Source organism: Rissa tridactyla, chromosome 2 (assembly GCF_028500815.1).
Source record: "Rissa tridactyla isolate bRisTri1 chromosome 2, bRisTri1.patW.cur.20221130, whole genome shotgun sequence".
Lineage (NCBI taxonomy): Eukaryota > Metazoa > Chordata > Aves > Charadriiformes > Laridae > Rissa > Rissa tridactyla.
Genome location: NC_071467.1, coordinates 53,867,374 through 53,888,745, shown reverse-complemented (window position 1 = coordinate 53,888,745; position 21,372 = coordinate 53,867,374). Strand labels below are relative to the sequence as shown.

Below are 21,372 nucleotides of genomic sequence, written 5' to 3'. Positions count from 1 at the left end.
AGAATCAAATTATGATTCTGGAGGGGAAACACTAAATTTGTGAGCATGTGTAGATGATGCTCATGTCTCTCAGCTCTTAGAATAGTCAAGGGCTAGGACAGGTGTCTCAAGGAGGTTGTGCAGTCTCCATCACTGGAGGTTTTCAAGACCCGTCTCAACAAAGCTGTGGACAATCTCCCAGCTGAATCTCCCAGCAGGCCCCGCTTTGGGATGGTGGTTCAACAAGAGACTTTCCAGATCTCTTTCAACCTGAATTATTTTGTGATTCTGTGATTCTCATTGTAGATCCAAATTGCCGTTCACATGTGCTTTACTGTATGCTGGTAGTAAACTAATTAATAGAGATTATTGGCTGGACTGGCATTATGATACCCTGAGATGGAAAAGAGGATGCAAATTTCTACGAACATAAGGTTAATTAGAATTAATGTCCAACAGAGAGATCACAATAAAATGATGGGACACTTGTCCTCTCTCTAGCACCAGCAACCTTATCTTACAACAATATGTGACCAATTTCTGAAATCCTTCACTTACACATAGCCTTAATTTTTTCCAAGACCAGTAATGACTTTCTTGGCGATTGAATATTGTTTGAAGTGCATAAACGCAATCCAACAAAACTAATAACCACTCTTTTATTTTGCTTCAGACATTCAAACCAATCACAGTAGCTTAAAAGGCTGATCTTACACTGCTGCACACAATTGAGACTCATTAGAGAGAAGTGTGATTGTAAACCACAAATGAAGTAGAGCTAGATTTAGAAATTCTGCTGGTGGTGCATCGTTTTAAATAGTAATTCTCTATGTTGTAAGGAAAATTTAGAAAGCAGTGTTTTGTGCAGCAAAAGCAATACTAAGATTTTGTGAAGAGCAAAACCCTCATGGGAAAGAGAGGAAAAAGAGAAAAAAAGCAAAGGAACAACACAGAATAAGAAGACAAAAAGTTCTATAAAAGAGAAGAAATACAAACCAAAGTGTTCTGATTCTTATGGCATGGGTAGCGTGCAGCGGTGATGGTTACAGACTGGGAAAATCTCCCAGATGCCTATGGTTTGGTAAAGGGAGCGGTACCAAATTACCAAGCTGGCCAGCAAAATAGGGGTGTTTTGTCACAGACATTGGGTGAGGTTTTTTTCTTGGAAACCAGGAAAGAATGGAAATGTAACCACATTCTCAAGATTCATTTTTTATCTGTTGCCGAGAATGTTTTTGTCTCAGGCTATTAGCAATGCCTGACAGTCACTCATCTGTGAGAGCCTCCAGCAGGGTTTCCTCAGCCCATGTTTACTTAGTACTTCAGAAAAGCCAGTGGCTGCAAGAACAGGACCCACCGGTGTGGACAAAATCAACTTTCCCTTTGCAAACCATTATATTGCGGCTGGGTTTGCATTAAGATTCTACAGGAAATAATTTTCTTTGTCTGCTGGACTGATCTTTGATAGTTTTGAAGAAAGGACTATTTAACATAAAAATTATTTAGAATAAATTTACTTTGTATTTGCAGTCTTCCTGGGTGTTTTCCAATGTGGTAAGAGAATAATTCTTTATGGGCCAACATTCAGAATTTTTTTATTTAAAAATTCATAACACGGGTAAAAAAAACCTCAACCGTTCTTTCAAACGGGAAGGGGTCCAATTTAAAACATATGGGCAACTTCAGTTTAGCTGAGACAGCCGTGACAGGTACTACACAGAAGAGTTTTGACACAAGAAAATAAGAACTGATGAAAAATCCAGGCTCATAAGTGAAAGTTAAAAGAACTAATATTTAAAATACAAAACAACTGGGAGATGTGAGATACACTATCTCAAATCTAAAACGGTGACTCTTTTGAAAGGACACAAGCATGTGGAAGATTTTTGACAAATGACTTCACGCAGGAAGCTTGAATCTTGCATCTCTCCAGCTCCCACAGCTCTGCTGTGATTTATGCAAAGCAACAGTAATCATCGTCAGAGTCAGGAAAAAAAAAAGAGCTAGAGAATGTTTCCCCTTATCGATTTGCATATTCTGAATAAATTTGTATTACATATGCCTGTCAAATTTACAAGCATATATAAAATCTTCGTACAGTTTCCACACAGAGATTGAGCAGTGACAAAGTGTGGAAGAGATTCAAAGTAGCTGGTGTGAAACAGTACAAAGATTTTTTACCAGGAAGGTTTTTAGCCTAATTGGATAATGATTTGTTTCCAACATCCATTTAAAATGACTGGAGCACTAAACGAAAAATACTGTAGATGAGAAGCTGAGTACGCAGAATGCCCCATGCTGTACACTCAGCGGTGCTACAGCCTGTGCTTTGCACAACAAAAATGGCCCATATGTCGCACGTTTCTGCCATATAACATCATATCTCAGCCTTTTAAGGCCTTATTCAAGGTCTTAGAAACTGAGCTCCTGGGATACCATTTACTTTTTTGACAGCGTGTAGAGTGGTAAATTTCTAGATATATTTCTAAAACCAAATAAGCCATGCCAAATATCATGGTTTAATGTTTTGTCTCAAATCCTGATGGGCAACATCAGCATGCAGGAACGGTGTTTCGAAGTGAAAATCTGTAGGTGAAAAGTAAACAAGAGTAGGGGTTTTAAGAAAAGCACAAGAAGAGGAGCGAGGGAGCAGGTGATCAGCGTGCGTCCGCATCCAAGTGATGTGCTGTGTGCTGCGTACTGGGAGAAGTGGTAGAAAGTACAAACGCGAAATGAGACACGGGGACGGCGCTCAGGCTGCGTAAGCACAGCCTTGACTTAATAGCACTCTTATGGGCTAGGTAAGTAATTTTCTTTTTTGTTGTTTTCATTAGGAAGCAGGGCTTTTTCATTATGCGCAGTTGTGATATGCCTCATCGTATAACGTCGTCTGGGTTTTAACAGAGCCCTTATGACCTCAAGCTCTTGAGACGAAAAAATAATTAATGTTATTTCCATACAGCCATCATCTAGAGATATATCTGAGAGAACTTTAAGCTAGCTAGTTCAGGGCTGACTGAAAAACTCACCCCAAATTGATTAGCTCAGTAAATAGCAGGTGAAAAGGTCCTGTGCTGAGCTTTGCGTTGCCAGAGCCGCACCATCACTGACGTGGGATTTAGCTAGTTAAATCTACGTTTTAAACCTATAGACTCTGTGATAGGTGGTGTCAGGAAAAAAAAATGTTGTGCTTTTTAAGCCAGCTGCTTGTGTAGGCAGAGGAGGATAGTTTAAACGCTGAAACTCACCCCCTGCTTGGCCCTCCCCTGCCCTGTAAGTGGCTTTTGGTACCTCCTCTCAGTTCCCCCACCTGCAGCCACAGAGATTTCTTTCTCTGGCAGCGAACCTGCGGTCCCTTTTCCTCGGGAGCCACGGCAGACAGTGGGGTCTGGGCACTTCTGTGGCCCACACGGTGTACATCTCCCACTCAGCATTGCTGCAGCTTACAGGGCGGGAATACCGAAAAGAGGTGTAAATGGCGCATCTAGAAGTAATTATTTTGTCACTGCTGGCATACACAGTATTTTGGAGGGCCACTTCTGAAACATCGTGTGGCTAAGTGACTTGGAGGAGATGGGTTTCACAGAATCATAGAATCAGAGAATGATGGGGTTGGAAGGGACCTCTGGAGATCATCTAGTCCAACCCCCTGCCAGAGCAGGGTCACCTACAGCAGGTTGCACAGGAATGTGTCCAGGCAGGTTTTGAATGTCCCCAGAGACGGAGACTCCACCACCTCTCTGAGCAGCCTGTTCCAGTGCTCTGCCACCCTCAAAGTAAAGAAGTTCCTCCTCATGTTTAGATGGAACGTCTAGTTTGCTAGATCAGGATTCACATTTTGCCACTGCTGTTGTTTAACCTTACAGCGAGTCAGGAGCCTGGCTTCGGGTATAAAGGTACTGGTTGTGAATCCCAGTCATTAGAAACAAGTCAGCGGTTCTCTGCTGCTTTCCAGTGGGGGAAGACGTGTCCTGCTGAAGGAGATTTCAGAGGAAGAGGCACAGACGCACTAACAGGACATTGACAGCTTCTGGTAGAAAGCCAGGAACAAGCTACAGCAAGAAAAAGACAGATGGGAACCAGTAACTTTCAACAGCTTATAAAGTAACCAAATCCAAACTGATTTTCAGGGAGTCAGTAAAGGCTGACCTCTGATCTGTAGGACTATTGTTATGCTGAATTCTGAAGTTTTACTACAAGCATCTATTCCAAATCTTAATTTTTTTATAATAAAGGACTTTGTTAAGCCACCGCAACTTCCCCTACGAGTTATAAGATCATAAAATAAATGATAAATAACAAATGTTAAGGCAAAACATCCTCTGGGAAAGGGTATTGCAAACCTGTCCACTGTGTGGTTTTTACATCTTTTCCTGAAGCACCTACTACTGACCACCATCAGTCAGGAAATTAGACTGATCTTGCCCTGCAAATTCATACGTTCCCCAGTCTTTGAAGCATCTTATTTTAGCTGATGCTAGTCCCTTTTGTTGAGGCTCCAAACTTGAACTTGCTGAAAAATGCAGGAAGTTTGTCCTACAGCATGGATCAAGACATGAGAGCAGCAGCCCACCGCATCAAAATCAGAATTGGTCCATTTCAAAGTTAAATACACTGCTGCCCTCGTGGAACATGACCGCAGTGCAGCCTGATGCCACCAGCTATAGGAAGTGTTTTAAATGGCTGGAAAAAAGCTATTCAAATCATTTGATTAACTGTCTAAATATTTATTAAAAGTCCTAGTAGGTTTGGCAGCTGTCTCAAAATCATTTGCTGCTGCAATTTAGGGGCTGTCAATGTTTGAGCTACTTCATTTAAAGCTAAGCCACACATGGCAAATAATCACCAGAATTCTCTCTGACTCGTGCCTTCACCTATCAGATCCTTCTAATCACAGTTCCTTCTTTCCTTGAGTGTATCTCCCTCTCTTCTTCAAGTACCAAACTCCAGTCTATTTTCCCCTCTTTGTCTTCGCCAGGTCTTTTTGCATCATGTCCTCCACTTCTGAAAGAGTTTTTCATTCATAATTGATTTTGATGTTTTAAATTTGATGGCTCTGTCCTGCAGGGGGTATTGAACAAACCCATACATTTGTAAATTTCTGATGCAAATTTTCCTTGAAACTTTGTTCAGCTTAATTATTATATTGGAAATAATTTCCAAGTGTGTTAGCTAAACCCATATTTTTTTTTTCTATTAAGACACTGCCACTGTCCTTTCCTTTAATGGAAGCTTTTGATTGGTTCAAAAGTATTTCATCGATCAATGTGAGGATAAGGAAAGTGAAAGTTGTTATTGCGTACTGGGTGGTAAATTTGTGTTAGCTATGCCTGAATGATTGTGGTAGTGATTATTGTAATAACGGAGGCAATTACTTCATATTATTGCAGTAGTGGCTTAAATCTGCGTGAGATGATATCTACAGTTTGTTTTCTTTGTAATGAAACAGAGCAGTTAAACGGACTTTTGATAACAGGAAAGGGGAAGACAATCAGTACAAAGTCACTGTTTAGGTGTCTGGGCTCCCTGGGGGTCCTGGGGGCTGCCTATAGGGTCCATCATGGCAGGTCCTGGCATCCATGGCCCATCCCACCACCCCAGCCAGGAGCAGGGCAGCCGGGGGGCACTGGGGAAACCCAGCCCCAGGCTTGGTCATGCACCTGCGTTTGACCAATATCCTGGCCAAACTACTTAACTCATATTTTGAAGTATATTATCTGCTTCTAAAAGGTGCACTAACTAAATGGCAAGAGCTCAAATACCATACCTCAGTCAAGTTTTCTGGCTTTGGGTTATTTGTCGTTGGAACATCTCTCTGGTCCTTCAGCAGTCGTGTGTCAAGGTGCTTTGGCCAGTGCTTTTGGCCAAGGTGCCAAAGTGCTTTGGCACCTTTCCAAGGTGCAAAACTAAATAGAGTGAGGGTAAGAGAAACTATCCATCGCTATTGGAATAAAGGTATTGAAGGATCTGTGGTGTTTAGGAAAGATTGACCATATGGGACAACATTTAACAACCGTCTGTGTCAATATGTAATTTAAAATGACAGGAGATACGATGGATTGAAAAACTATGTAAGTGCCAAATGCACTTAAAGAAATGATAAGCATTTTCTGTTGGAATAGCTCTATGAGTCTGCTATAGGCTCTCAGGGTGAGGTTTTAATAAGAAAAGAAACCTTTAAAATATTGCAAAGGAAAAAAATGCTGCCAGCAACTGATTTATTATGGGACACTTCCAGTTCCAGAGAGATGCTGTGGAACAAATGTTACTGATAACGGTAAGGCAAATATTTCTGTATAATGAAAAATTGATCTAGGCACCAACAGTCAATAGCTTTAAAGGTTTATGGAAAAATTTTGCTTTGAAACAAGCTTTGAAGGAAAAGTTCCCAAAGATTTTGAGGGAAATGGAAGTCTGCATGGAATGTGCTCAGTAAGAATTAATCATGTAACCCATCTAGAGCAAGAAGAACAAAATCAGGAAGAACAGATCAAGTAACCTATTTTTTTTTTTTAAATGACATGATAAATTCTTTTCCAAACAATAGAAGTGCAATTGATTGAGTCCATCTGGATTTGGTATCCTACCACCTGGAAAACTTAGTTAAAATGGAGAATTTACACAAGAGGTATAGGGCAGCCAAGCCCTACACTAGCCCAATGGCCAGACAAGCAACACCAGGTTTTGTTGAGAAGGGAAGAATTGGAGGAGAGATTTTAGTAGCAAAGGAGCAGTCTTGGGAGCAATACTTAATGTTTTTGCTGGTGATCTTATTATCAAAAAGTAGGAAGGTGCTAATGTAATTTGCTGACTACATAACATTGAGGGGCATCTACCCTGTGAAGAAGGATTAGAATATTATATAGGAGTAAGGCTTAGAGTAACAGAGATGAAATTCAGTAGTACAAAGTGTAAGGTGTAAGATGTCACTAGATTGCCTCAGGTGGAAGTGACAGAGAACTAAGGAGATCTTTTCAGTGGTGCCCAGTGACAGGACAAGGGGTAATGGGCACAAACTTGAGCATAGGAAGTTCCACCTAAACATGAGGAGGAACTTCTTTGAGGTTGGCAGAGCACTGGCACAGGCTGCCCAGAGAGGTGGTGGAGTCTCCGTCTCAGGAGACATTCAAATCCTGCCTGGACGCGTTCCTGTGCAACCTGCTCTAGGTGACCCTGCTCTGGCAGGGGGGTTGGACTAGATGATCTCCAGAGGTCCCTTCCAACCTCTACCATTCTGTGATTCTGTGAAGACACTCATCAGCCAGGGTGACTGTAAGCTGCCAATGCAATGTATGTGTGAAAAAGGCCAATGCAATTCTGAAGTTTATTAGCTGAGTGTTTTTTCCAGCAGAGACAGAAATGTGTCACAGTATGTGGGTAATGGTCTCTGATGAAACTACCTCTGGAGTACTGTGTATGTACACAGACCACCAATGGTGCAGAAAGATAACTTCAAGCAGGACCATGTACAGTTGGGCTTTGCTAAATTGATGAAAAAAATTATTTTGCATCATTGCCTGTCAGCAGGCAGAAGGAAGAGGAGCAGGCTGGTCTCTCTCCTGTGGATGTGTTGGCAGTGAGGAAGCTGGGACCAGCGGTGGAGCCGAGCAGCCGTCCTGGCCGGAGACCTCTGTCCATGGAGGAGTCAGTGATCCACACAGCAGTTAAGCTGAGCATCCTCAGGCCTGTGCTGAGCTGTGCCAAGCTGTGCTGCGGGTATGGCGTGGCCTTCAGGCTGTGCTGCACGGCTTCCTTGTCTGCAGGGTAAACTTTGCCAACTAATTGCACGGAGGAGCCTGCAGGCTGCTCCCACTCGGTACCAGCAAATACACCACCTGCGTGGCCTTGCCTTATCCAACAGTGCAGCAAGAAGTTCTCTTCCGGGCATCCTTTCTGTTTGACAGTAGAAATGATAAATAGAGTTGTTTTCTTGTAAGGAAATCCTATGCTAGCTCAACTGACCGAAATGGAGGATCCTCTTCTCCTGACAGGGCCTGCGTGGTGTGCTGCACGTGGGTCGGAGCCCTGTTTGATGCAACACTGCTTGGGGTTCCCAGCGTATAAGGGGATGTAAGATTATCTGTACTATTTTCTTCTTATAGTGTTAGCACTAACACATTACATTTTGATTGCAGACTTTGAGTCGGTGTGCCTTTCTTACTGGGGTAAAAATGGACCAGCACCTCCCAACGCAAAACAAGCAGTAACCTTCAGCACTCCTTGTGAAAAACTTGCACCAGCGTTTGTTCATTTCGCACCTAATTTATTTCCCCCATGCTAAAATAAAATCTGAGAAATGCCTTTCTTATTTAACCTTTGTTATCACATAGAGCAACAACAGGAGGGCTAGAATCACAGACTGGCAGTGGGGGAAATGGCAACATCCTCCTCTTCATCCAACCCAGCCTCCACGTCACTGAGGAGAAACTCCCCGATCTGAGCTACAGGAAACTTTGGATGTAATTTCTATCCATATCAAGGAGAAAGTCACCTTGCACTTAGTCTTCCAGGTGTGAGGCCAGAGCCTCAAGCTGCAGTAGGCTGCTCCTAGTCCCTGCTGTTACAAGGGAACATGCTCCGTGTGAAATACATGAACCAAGAGTGACGCAGAGAATAAACAGAAACAGAGATTGACTTTACCTGCAGATTTAAGACCTTCTCATGGGTGATGATAAGGGAACACAGATCTCCCTTGTCTTCAGTGGGTTATGAAGACGATATCAGGGTATAATGGAGAGTAGCACATCTTTTTTTTTTCTGGGGAAAGATGTCTTTTTTGGGAATCCATTCAGAAAATCTGACTTCAGTTTGAAAATAAATTCCAGAAAACAACACACATACTTAAAAATTCTGTTCTCCAAAAAATGTTTTGCTAGTTTTATTTAGAACTCTACTCTAGTGAAAGAGATAGACTTAGATGCTGTGGAATTCGACAGGATGCTGTAGCTCTCAAAAATTCAATGGCCAAACAGTCTAGAAAGCTATTTTTTCCACCCTGTCAGGTTCTAAATTGATGTTCCAGCTTTCCCACTCAGGAAAACAAACTGGTCTCTGGCACTGTGTAATTCTAATTAGCAGAAGACAGAACTAACATTTCCAAAGAGTCTGTCTCCCAGGACCTATGTGACTAAGTACATGTGGATCCGCAGTGCTGCAGGGATTCTGAGACTTACAGAGCTCCAAGTGGTTTGAAACATTTATTTTGATATTCAAATAGGAGTTAAGTGGTTTAAAATTAGCTGTGGATATTATCTCATTTTAGGGCCAGATAACAGCATGTAAAATTTAAGTGCCAAAATCATGAAAGAACCCAAAAGATTTTGCTGTCATGTTCTATCTCCATTTTATTTACTGAGTGAACAGAGCCAGCACAGAGTTTGACAACTGTATTGGACTTGGTAGTGCCATTGTACCCAGAAAAAACACTGAAAATGTTGTTTGGATTTTTATATCCCAACTGTGATCTATACAAATTGTATTGCAATGAGAGCAGAGAAACAAGATGTTTAATTGTTTTGTTTCTCTATGTCTCTCTGAATTTTTAAAAACCAATTTGCATGTAATTAAATCTTTAAGATGTCACTGCAAATAACCTATGGTGAAGGAGTGGATCAGGAGTCTGTAATAGAGTCCAGGAATCCACCCACTGAGCCCCTACCTTCTCTAATGTATAATATAGTATATTATAGCCCAGATTCTATAGCTCAGAGGCACTGCCATTGGTAGAATTCTGGGGGGAAGAGAAGGTTATACGAGGGTTTCTATTTTTCATTCTGCCTGTTGCAGGTTTGGCCAGTTTCCCGAGCTAAGATATAGTTTCTATGACTGCCCAACTTTTTGCTGGCCATACTCTCTATGCTCAGGAGCAAAGACCAAAAGCCCATATGGTTACTGTAGCTGAGCAGCTGCCGGTGTTGGCGATGAAGAAGTATGTGAACTTACTCCATTGTGTAGCATCAGGCAGGAGGTAGCAGCTGCCCAGGGAACAAGTAGATAGTGGGGAGAATGAGGAGATTTCAGGTGGAATCAAGGCAGAGGAGAAGAGGATACTGATGAACCGTTGTGCAGAAAAGCCTGTGACCCGCTCATCCTCATCCAGACCTTCTGCTGGTGGTTCCACCCATAAGGGGGAAGGCCTCAGCAGAGGAGGAGAAGGATCTGGAAAGTTCTCAGTTGTGTCGCATGGTGAGTGCAGTGAAAAGTGGTTGTAGGAGAATTGAGAGGATTAATATTTCTGTCCATGCAAAGGCACAACATAAAGTGGACTGATCACTTCTATTGAAAGTTAAATGTACAGTGTAGAGCAAAATCTGTATTTACAATGAAGTCACAGTGCGTTCCACATATTGGACCTCAGATGACTCTACCCCTCTACTGATACTGGTATTCTGCCCCTCTACTCCGCTCTGGTGAGACCCCACCTGGAGTACTGTGTCCAGCTCTGGAGTCCTCAGCACAAGAAGGACATGGACCTGTTGGAGCGGGTCCAGAGGAGGGCAACTAAGATGATCAGGGGGCTGGAGCACCTCTCCTGTGAAGACAGGCTGAGAGAGTTGGGGCTGTTCAGCTTGGAGAAGAGAAGGCTCCAGGGAGATCTTATAGCGGCCTTTTAGTACCTGAAAGGGGCCTACAGGAAAGATGGGGAGGGACTTCTTATCAGGGAGTGGAGTGATAGGGCGAGGGGTAAAGGTTTTTAAACTGAAAGAGGGTGGATTTAGATTGGATTTAAGGAAGAAATTCTTTACTGTGAGGGTGGTGAGACACTGGCACAGGTTGCCCAGGGAAGTTGTGGATGCCCCATCCCTGGAAGTGTTCAAGGCCAGGCTGGATGGGGCTTTGAGCAGCCTGGTCTAGTGGGAGGTGTCCCTGCCCATGGCAGGGGGGTTGGAACTAGGTGATCTTTAAGGTCCCTCCGAACTCCAACCATTCTATGATTCTATGACAGAAATGGTTCTGAAGTAATATTCAGCCACGCTGACTGTACATTTCAGTGCCAAAATGCTGTGACCAAAATGAAAGAAGACAAGCCCATTTAATTATCCCTAGAGGTAATGCTGTTCAATTTAGAAACAAAACGTTGGTTCTTAGAGCTGCATTGTTTAATGCCTCAGGAGGTCATGTTCTTAATTTAGTATTCTATCTTAAATAAGGTGATAAAAAGTAGCACTTTGTCCACAGAACAAAGAAAATACATTTTTATTGAATTCTAACACATTGTATGGCTTTATAGAGTTTTGCTGCTAACTCCTTCTCTAGATTGTCTGTCATTAAGCTGAAATATCAACATCACATACACCGTGGCTTGGCATTAAAAAAAAGAAAGGAAACCATAACATATTCATATTCTTGTACTGTTCATATTCTTGTACCATGGCAAAGGTCAATTTTTTTCTCTCCTAAATCTGATTTAGCTAAGGAAAAATATCCTAGAAATAATTTTGAATTGGAATGATGGTTGTATAAGGAATTTAGTGAAGATACTGAAAAGGGAGAACTCTCATTTTGAAGCTGCTGTCATCGTGTCTTTGCACAGAGATAGCACAGGGTATCGGTATCTGTCTCTGTCTCTCTCCCTCTTCGATGCTATATTTATCACCCCCCTGGCCATAAAAGGTCTGGACTGGGGCTCTGACATTCCACTGACTGCAGGCATTATTTTTGTTCTGGACCTTGAAGTCCAGTCCTTTGCCCCTCGTCCTGACTACCTCCTTCTTTGCTGGCTTCCTCGTTGCTGTATTTTTCTGCTATTCATCCGCTTGAGAGCTATTCCATTTGCTGCCATTCATTTGGGCCCTGGTAAGTGTTCCTTTATGACAGAAGATTTTATGCATTCAATTATTTTTAATCTGAATCTGTAACGCCGAGTTGATAGTAGCTCCCTTGATTCTTCTCAGCTCAGCAGTTATTTGAGGGACTTGTGGACATAAGCTGAAGGCATCTGAGGGTTCAGCCGTGAAATAAAGTGAAGTAGTGCAAGGGCTCACTTATTGTCAACTCAGCTATCCTTGCGTATTGTCACAGTTCTCTCAAATGAAGCATGGGTTATTAAGATACAGGAGGAATTTGTCATGTAACCTCCCTTGGGCTTAGAGAATGTGTAAATAATCTAAATATTTTCTAGTCGCGTAGGATGTCTTGTGATCTGTAAAGTCATTGACTGAGCGGAAGGAAATGTTATATTTTTTTTTTCCTGCTTACAAGAGCTTCTGTTTTTTATCTCTTTCACTATTTGATGGAGTAGATCTTTAAAGAATTCCACAGAATGCCAGTAAAATCACGTTCTTTAAGGTGTGGCTACAACCTATGAACACGTACAAAACTGTCTGTCTCCTCATCAGTAATTTTGAAAATCGAGTTCAGCAGCTGCTATCGTATACCTCCAAAACCTGCATATTCATCTAACTATGGCCACTAATATTTTTAGGCCCAGCTCTGCAGTTATGAAATGCTACACAGATCTGAAGAGGGAGTGTTGTCCCCACACTGAAGGGCGCTGATTAGTGGGCACAAACTAAGTAGGTGCAGGTAGCATGGATTTTATAAAACTTAAGAGGTGGGAGTCAATGTGATAATCAGACAGTGCTCCAAATAGAAGCAAAATCCTTACAAGGGTCAGAGTTTCTCGTCATCTCTGATGGCGTCACACTACTCTATCTGGTCAGACTAGCGTAACTAACTGAGCCTCACCTGTGAGCAATGCTTGATGTTTCAGAGGAAATATAAAACATAACTCATAGTGTGATAAAATACCTATAAAGGGAGTTTCCTCTTATATGACCTGAGTCAGAGTTGGCCTTTGATTTGAACCAGGAGAGCTGACTTGGTGCTCAGCTCCTGCCTTATTGCCTTAGTTCTTACTCCTATCATAGACTCCTCCTCTTACTCCTGAGGACAGTGAGGTCCAGACCTTTCACGTTTGGAAGAAAAAAAGGTTGCTTTTATAAATTTTAAACATGCTGACTTTAAGTCTGCTGCTTATTCTTTTGCTGTGATGAGATGTAAATGAAATGCTTCATTTAACTTCTCCTTAACGGACGACACATGCAGTGCTTTATACTTTCGGATCACCTTCCTTACTTTGAAGCCTGGAAGGCTGTGGGAATCCCTGAGCGACAGGACTGAATAGCTGCTAGCCTTGTGGCTGGGGTATCTGTGATGAAGCCAGCCAACGCTGCACATAAAGCTGGTGAAGGCGAAGACAGACAACTGTAGTACTCTACAGAAGGAAAACAGAACGTTCTCATGTTCTTTCCCTTTTGGTGTGCAAGGCAATACTCATCTGTACGCCTTTGCTCAGCAGAGACCACAACGGCTTGCAAACCCTAAACCTAGCTCTGCGGAGCTGGGGGAGAAAGCAATGAAGAAAAATGGATAAGAAATCTTCTGAAACTAGGGAAAGTAAGAGGAACTAGATACTACTGTAAGCTAACAAAGTGAAATAAATGACAAAGCAAACTATTGATAGGTATTAGAAATAAGAATGCTAGATAGAATAATTGCATCCTTTAGACTTACATGAAAAAAATAGCCAGCAGGAGAAATAAGGGAATTAAAAAGGAACATCAGTTTTTGCCATAGGAAGCAATGGGAGAACACTCTTTCCCATTCCTTCCCCTTCCTCAGATAAAAATAAAGTAAATGCGTAAACTGGTCTCCTTAAAGTCACAGTTTCATTGTGGTCAGGTTATCAGCAATTTCTTTTACATACTTAAAGACTTCTGAATGACTTTCTCGCTTGTTGACTTTGCAAACAAGCTATCTGTTCTGTTATCACCCAAAGAGCTGTTCCCTTGAGAGAGCCCTGGAATATAAGAAAGTTGAAACGTTGATTTTTGTTTTTTTTTCATAATCTGTCTTAGTTGGGGTGAGTACTTGAGCAGTTACCAAAGAGAATAGTTTGCAATTTGTTGACTTGCTATCAGAACCAAGTACTAAAGAAAAAGCCAAGGACTGAAATCTAGGAAGCATAAAGACCAGGGAAAAAATATCTTGATTTTCATGAAACCATGATTACACTGCAGCTCTGTATTTTATGTCAAAACATCAGATCATTGTTCATTAACATGAACAAAACCGGAGGTAGAACAAGTCTTCTATTGTTGTGATTCATATTAAAAAAACACAATAACAAACACCTCTCATCATTGTTTTTTGGATCTTCTTTAAATTCTTTTAAACATTTCCCCAACGTAGCTCATTTCTATTCATAATCATGTACCTTTTCAGGAACAATCCTAGCCATGTTGTAAGCCTGGTCAACAGTAATAAGGGAAAGAAAGGTTATCCTAGGGATTAGTAGAGGCAAGCTTGCTTGTCAAAGAAGAAAAAGTCAGTTTTAACAAGCGCAAAATAAACCAATAACAAAATAAAGACTGAATTGCCATCTTAAAAAAAAACAACAGGGGAAATCCTTTCTGCACTCAGCCCTCATCCCATTTTGAGAGGGGAACTACCTCTCACTTGATCAAATTTCCTACTATGAGCGACTGCAAGAGAATCTACTGATGACTGTGCAAAGTAAAACTTCGGTGGGGCTATTGTCTGGAGGAAGTTTCGTGGTGATTTTGAATATGACCTTGTAGGTTAAAAAAAAATAGAGTCATTTGGGTTGAGGAGCATGATATTATTTTACTCATTCCATACAGGCTGCATCTCTGATTAAACTGTAAAAGTACGATAAGCCACTTTAAATGGATCGCTGGTAATGCGTGTTTACAGAGAAAGTTACATCCTTCTCAATCTTAATGTTTTTAATTCACTGTTAAAATATTAAAAGGAATATTAAATTGAATCTGAAAATTGGATTACAGAAATGAATGAAATATTCATATATTTTAATTTCAGCTTATAGAGCCTTGTTGGAATTGCTCATGTCTTTTTAAATAATTTATTACTAAATTCTCTCTTCTGTAATTTAACAAAAGTATTTACACTATCTCTGAAGAAGCTGAGCACATAAAATTTCACCAGCTTGCAGCAACGAGTGGAGAAGTTGAGCACGTAAAACTTGAGTAGTTTGCAGTGACAGGGAGACCAACTACAAATGAACGGACACAATAGTGCAAGGTTTTCTGGTCATGATGAACAACAGGTGTCTTGAAACTTAAATATGAGCCTAACTTAAAGTCTAAAACACATCGTAAAAAGATAATCCTAAATTCATTGCATTTGATTTTTGAAGTTTTAAGTTCTGCGTTAGTTTGTATTAAGTTGTGTATCATTTGTATGCTAACTCAGAAGTTTCTTTGACGATAGCCTTTATGTTTGATCTGTTCTTTTTCAGACAGTCCTGTTTATTTACATTCAGAAACGTGTAGTAAAAAACAAAATTAGAAGAAAGCCATGATGTCTTTACCTTTCTACCAACGACACCATGAGCACTATGACCGTGCGTACCGCCATAAAGCACTGGAGTCCACTGTAAGCCAGTACCAAAAGGAAACAAAGAGCAAATCTGCTGTCTATGCTCAAGGATCTACAGCTTACGCTAGGGGCTTTGCAGCCTATCGCCATGCATCTGCAGCAAACCTCAGCCTCGACTCTTCAGCAGCATACAGTCATGGCTCTTCAGCCTATGACCTTGAGTCGGCAGCCTACAGCTATGGATCTACAGCCTACGATCACTCTGCTGCACAAAGTAAAAGATCTGCTGCCTACAGTCTTGACTCTGAATCCCTCAGCAAGAGCTCAGCTGCCTACAGCCGTGGATCTGAATCAATCAACAAGCTGGCTGCAGCCTACAGGCTGGGAGCCGAAGCCTACAGTCTTGGGTAAGCAAATCTGTCTTTGAAACAATACTCCAAAACAATAATGTCCAAACACCTCTCATTGAAATCAATGGCAAAACTCTCCTCCTCTTCCACAGAAATTGTCTCTGTAACTTGGTGTAAACGTATTTTCCAGTCTTGGTGTTTTCCTTTGGCTTTGGCAATGGGAAGGGCTGTGGTCAGCTCAGTTTGTTGGACTAATTCCTGTGTGGTGGTTGGATTGGCATAAGAAGAGCACTGGCAATGCTGATGTGGTTAAATGATGACATATTCATGCTCCAAATCCATTAGGCACGAGCCACCCGTCCTTCCAAGTTGTTTAGCCATATTAGTACAGGTGAATTTAATACTTTTGGTTTGAAGCTGGTTCATCTGGCCGGGTTGGAGCAGTAAAAGAACTTAGGGCTGTTCACACAAGTTGGAGCTGACATGTCCATATATCAATAAACATTTCTGCTTTGGCCTAAAGGTGATTCAAATTTTCAGATCACCTAAAGGTGATTGAAATTTTCACACCGTGTATTGGTTGAAGCATACTATTTCCAAAGGAGGAATACCCTGAAGTGTTCATCTTGCACTTGAAGAGCAGCTATGCTTAGGTCCCATGTTTTTTGTTTAATTAAGATAATAAATATTGCTTAAGCAATCACATTAGCAGAATATTTTAGATATTGTAGCCTCACATTATTTGTATGTATCTCAGAGATTTACAGAAATTAGGGGAGTATTAAAGTAAGATTAGAGCAGCTGTTAGCAATAGAGGAACTGATCAACAAATTATAGCCCAAAACGTCTTCTCACTGTTATATTAATATAAAATTTGGAGTGTTATTAGAACTGATCAAGACTTCTCCATCAGAAAATTTAACTTTTGAAAACTGAATATCCTCCAAGGATTGTGGATAAAGATGGAATTTTGGTCAAAACCACTGAGGGGAAGACTACCTGTACCACAGTAAACTGTACCTTGTGATTCCAACCTTCACTTGGCTTTCAGGAAGTTTAGGGTCAAGTCTCTATTTGCCAGGGTCTGTTCAGGAATTTGAACCTCAGGCTGTTAGAGCCCAGATGAATGACTTTACTTGACTGTCTTGGGCTGGTTAACATCCAGTCTTTGTTGTTTAAACGATTTCACTGGTGCAAATAATTAACCACTGAGTGGAAGGAGCAAGAAGCTCATTTATAATCTGCTGATGAAGGGAAGCAAACTGGAGATGTTGGGACTGAAGTTTATCTTTCCAGAGAGAGTTGGGTAGGGGAAGGTATTCCAGTTTCTGCAGTGATGCAACTGTGCCTACGTGCTGTTGCTGAACCCTAACCCCAAGTCTCCTTCTTCTCAGAGAAAACATTCCCGTAAGAAATGGGAACATTACTTGAAATTGCAAAAAATGATTGTAAAAAAACCACGCTTCTGAGTCCCAGTTACAAACACTTCAGTGACTCTGGTTTGTCAGATGAGTTTCTTCTGAAACCTGTATATCCTCACCAAGAACTCTAAAAGTAATATTAAAGGAAATGGAATTGCTTAATTGGGAGAGAACTTAAAATATCTCCATTTCCTGAGGTTTCGTTTGAGGTAAGAGCTTTTGTTTTAAAATAGTATATTTGGCGATACTTCCAAGCTACTCTGTAGTACAAGAGTTGCCAACAGATTGATATACGATCCTGGTAATCAGAGATAAGAATGTCTCAGCTGTAACTTCTTTTTTTTTACTGTGATCCTGTCCTTGTGTTGGAGGTCTGAGAAACTCAGTGCTGCTATGTAAGACTAGGACTCAGGAGATTGGGGCTACGTGATTTAAATCTCTTGCACAAAATTTAGTTAATACATGAGAGAATACGGTTCTGAATGATAATCTCAATATTTAACCTAATTTTATGGTTAATATGGCCTCTATATTGGTATTTAATTGTTTTTTGCAGCCCATTTTGCTGTAATTTGCAAGAAGTAAAATAGAACAAATAATGCAACTGTATGATTAAACGTAGTGCCAATTTAAAGTAATTCTTTCCAAGTTTGTACTATCTTCCCCAGGTAGCCCAAAACACTTCAAAGGATAATGTGGAGACAAAAAGTGTTACTAAAATAAGTTGGGCAAATCAGAGAATTTCTGATTTCATCCTTATGAAAGGAATGGTGTAGCAAAAAAAAAAAAAAAAAGAGTCTTCAAACACTTTCAATTTTCAAAAAGTAGAAGAGGCCCTGAATGGAAATGCTGCATCTAAATGACCTACAACAGTGGTGGTTGCTTGACACCTGAATGGACACACAGATCCAAATCCAGATAAAATTCTTCAGCTAACAATTGATTATTGCATATCACTGGGTTTTAACATCAAACATACATTTATGTGTAATGGATATAGTTTCATGGATAAATCCCATTAAGCCCAACAGGAAAAGTATACTATTCAGATCTTTTACTCAGATCACTTCTTATTTTTATCTAAAGTAGCTGCTGCTAAACTTTATTATACTTGCAAAATTTAAGTCTCTTCCTTTTTTTGTAGCCATCTTACAGAAGTGACAGTGTTGACGCGCAGTTAGTGCTATGTGAGGAATTTATCATGGGAAAACAGTGGAGAAGGACTAGGGACTAGGTAACCTGCAAGACCTTGAACTGAACCCAATTCTCTGACGTTGGAGCCTCGCTCAAGTGGAAAACATGCCCAGAGCATGGACACGGACAGCTTGAAGGAGATGCAGCTTGCTTTTCATGAGGACAAAACGGGTTGCCTTTGCAAGTGGGCTGTCCCTTCCCCGTATTTCAAGTCGTCTTCACACCATGACAGCTTGAAGAAGTAAAAGGAGAGAAATGAAAACTGGCAAAACCGAGAGCAAGTACGGAAGCTTGCAGCTTTGCTGGTTACAGTTTGCAAAAGCTGCAAAACCCTGGGCTCCTAAAAGAAAGCGAGCCTCACCGTGTAAAGGTTGCCACTTCCCACCCAGCCCTCTCTACCAGCTTGTGGGGACACCTCTAGCCAAACGCTGCTTCTTTGGCCTCCCCAGAGCCAGGAGGAGCGGGGTGTGCTGCTGCCTCCGAGGACCGGGCAGGGTCTGTACAGACAAGGGGTGGCAGCTCTCTCCCAAAAGCTGTTGTTGTGGCCACCTGTTCTCTTCCCTGTCCCATCCTTGGAGGATGCTGACGTGGGCAGGTTGGCTTCTGTGGGAGAACATTCCCACGGCACCGCTCCATCCTTCATGTGCTTCTGAGAAGCTGTTGAGAGTGCTGGATTAAACCCACCTACCTCTTTTTTTTGGAAGCTCAGTCATTCTATGATTTGCCTTTGCTCAAACTTTCACTGCTTTTCCCTGTGTTATTTTCCTGGCCGGCAGCATCAGGTAATCCCGTTGTGTCACAGACTGGTTATTGGCCACCAAACAGGCCAGAGGCTTGCTTAGAGAGAAAACACAAGTCATTGCTGTGGTTCAGGCATTTGCATATATTTTAGTAGGGCAGAAGAAATAGCAAAGAAGACACGGCATAATTCAGGTGAACCAAGCAAAGAGAGGAGAGCTGCAATACTAGCTTGCACTTGATGAGGCTGCCAGACAGTAAGAGTGAACGCTGTTCTGAGCAATATTGCAGCCAGGATCAGGACACGGCTGAGTAAATAACGCCCTTTAAGAAACGAGAAGACTGTGATCTTGAGATCCCTACTGGCACCGCTCATCTGTTGGTCTATTATAGGTGAGGGTTAAGGAGGTGGCGTCCAAACGTCATAGCCAGGCATGGAAATTGTTTTAATGAGGCCTGCTATGTGGAAACAATTCCCCTTTAAAAAAATTTGTTGTGGAAGCTGCGTTAGGGAACAGCGTGATTATTGCCAGCGATATTGCCTGGGCCTGTGACAAATCTGCCAGCAACTTAAAATGAATATAGTCACCGGAGAGCACTTCTCATCTTTAGAGGCTGGCTTTAAAAAGCTGTCTTGTGAAAATTATTTTTTTTTTTTTTTCTCTCCTGTAACTGGGTTTGCCAGTCCACTCTCTCCTCTTTACGGTGGGTAAATTCAAACGTTGTGTATTAGGAAAGAAGCAGCTGCTGGAAAGAAGGCCTGGAAAATGCCTCTTGGCTAATGGAGCTCCTCCAGCAGGTACAGCTATTGTGTATACCAAGTGCATCCCTGTCTGCTGTTGGAGTAAAGTGAGAGACGTAACAAAAGCATGCTAAGGACAAGATACATGATTTTCTAGAAGTGTAAATGAGCTTACAGGTGCTTTTTCATGTGGGGGTGTATTATCTAAGGAACAGGGTATTGCGGTCCATAGGACACATTTCTACATCCACTGGGCACAGGGTCTCTTTGTGCAAGGTGGGAAACCTGTCCCCTCGGGCACAGAGACAAGGGCAGTGCCAACATACTGAATTATATTTGTATCTGAGAATGAGACATCAAAATAAAACCTCTGGTTGGGAGGTTGCAGAGGCCCTGCACAGTGTTGCTGTATTTAGTTCCCTTGTTGGGCTAGAGGGAAAAGCTAACAGTGGTTTTTACCTCTCTACAGAACAATACCCGTGCCTTTAGCATTTACAGTCACCCAACTTCCAATTCAGTGGCTCTACTGAGAAACTAAGGAAATGCTGGCGTTGATATTTTAACATGCTGAAAAGCATCAAGAAATGAGGACACTAAGCTTGGGTCACCAAGCTTGATTGATAAGGCAGTACAGATAGTATCTGACCTGGAAAAAAACATACATACGCTAGCTGGGCATATCAAATGAGGCTGAAAGCTGTTAAAAGGTCATGGTACTGTTCCTCCCTGTGAAACTAGAGAGCACTGATACCCTGCTCCTTCCCCTCTGGGGAGATCCTGTTCCACATATCAGGTAAAAGGTTGGAACATTTTAAAATAAAGGACAAGATTTTAGAATCTGGTTCAAGAAAGCAGAGGCCTCCTTTGGGCTACCTAAATAACGGTTGTAGCAGGGTTTGGGTTTTGTGTTGCACAGGAAGAAATAGTAATAACAGAAAAGGAAAATAAAAGAGATAAACTTCATGATGGAAGTAGCAACCAGTTTGTTTTCCCACGCAAAGATCTCAATTCGAATATACGTTTCTACTAGCTTCCGTATATCTCTGCCTGAACAAAAGCAAACTATAGGAGGATTTGGAAAGGAGAAACATTTTCTACTGCTTAAAACTTATTCATCTCAGCTCTTGTTTTATGCAGTGCAATTTAAAAAAAAAAAAAAAAAAAGATATTTTGGAGTTGTTCTGAATACTTCCCTGAAAACACCAGCTGGATGCTCTGATGTGGTCATGAAGCAATTAGAAATTTTGGAACAGCTGTGAGGGAAAGTGAAAATAAAACAGAAAGCATATTGTGTCAGCGTGTTAAGGTATGCTCGTAGCTGAAATACTGGGTGCAGTTCTGATGATCTCATCTCAAAAAGTACAGTCTGAAACTAGAAAAGGGTCAGATATCAGCAAGGATGGTAGAAGGAGGAGTGGAATACCTTCCAACTAGACAAGGTAAGACACTGGGGCTCTTACCTTGGGAAGGAGGCAAACGGGGGCATGTAATTTTAATGTATACAACAGTGAAAGATGTGCAGAGAGTGAACAAGGAACGATTTTTCACTATTTCTCACACAGAGTGGCATGTAAGCACAAAAGAG

The 21,372-nt window shown here is 41.5% G+C and overlaps 1 protein-coding gene across 3 annotated transcripts in view; it reads left to right on the top strand.

Annotated features, from left to right (window-relative positions):
- The first annotated feature begins 11,623 nt into the window (after positions 1 to 11,623).
- MYOM1 (myomesin 1) overlaps positions 11,624 to 21,372 on the top strand; it is an 80,110-nt gene continuing 70,361 nt past the window's right edge. For all 3 annotated transcript variants that reach the window (XM_054191305.1, XM_054191306.1, XM_054191307.1), the window contains exons 1-2: positions 11,624 to 11,775; positions 15,263 to 15,749. In XM_054191305.1, coding sequence (XP_054047280.1) covers positions 15,322 to 15,749 — 428 coding nt within the window. In that variant the 5' untranslated portion in view covers positions 11,624 to 11,775; positions 15,263 to 15,321. The remainder of the gene's footprint in view (positions 11,776 to 15,262; positions 15,750 to 21,372) is intronic.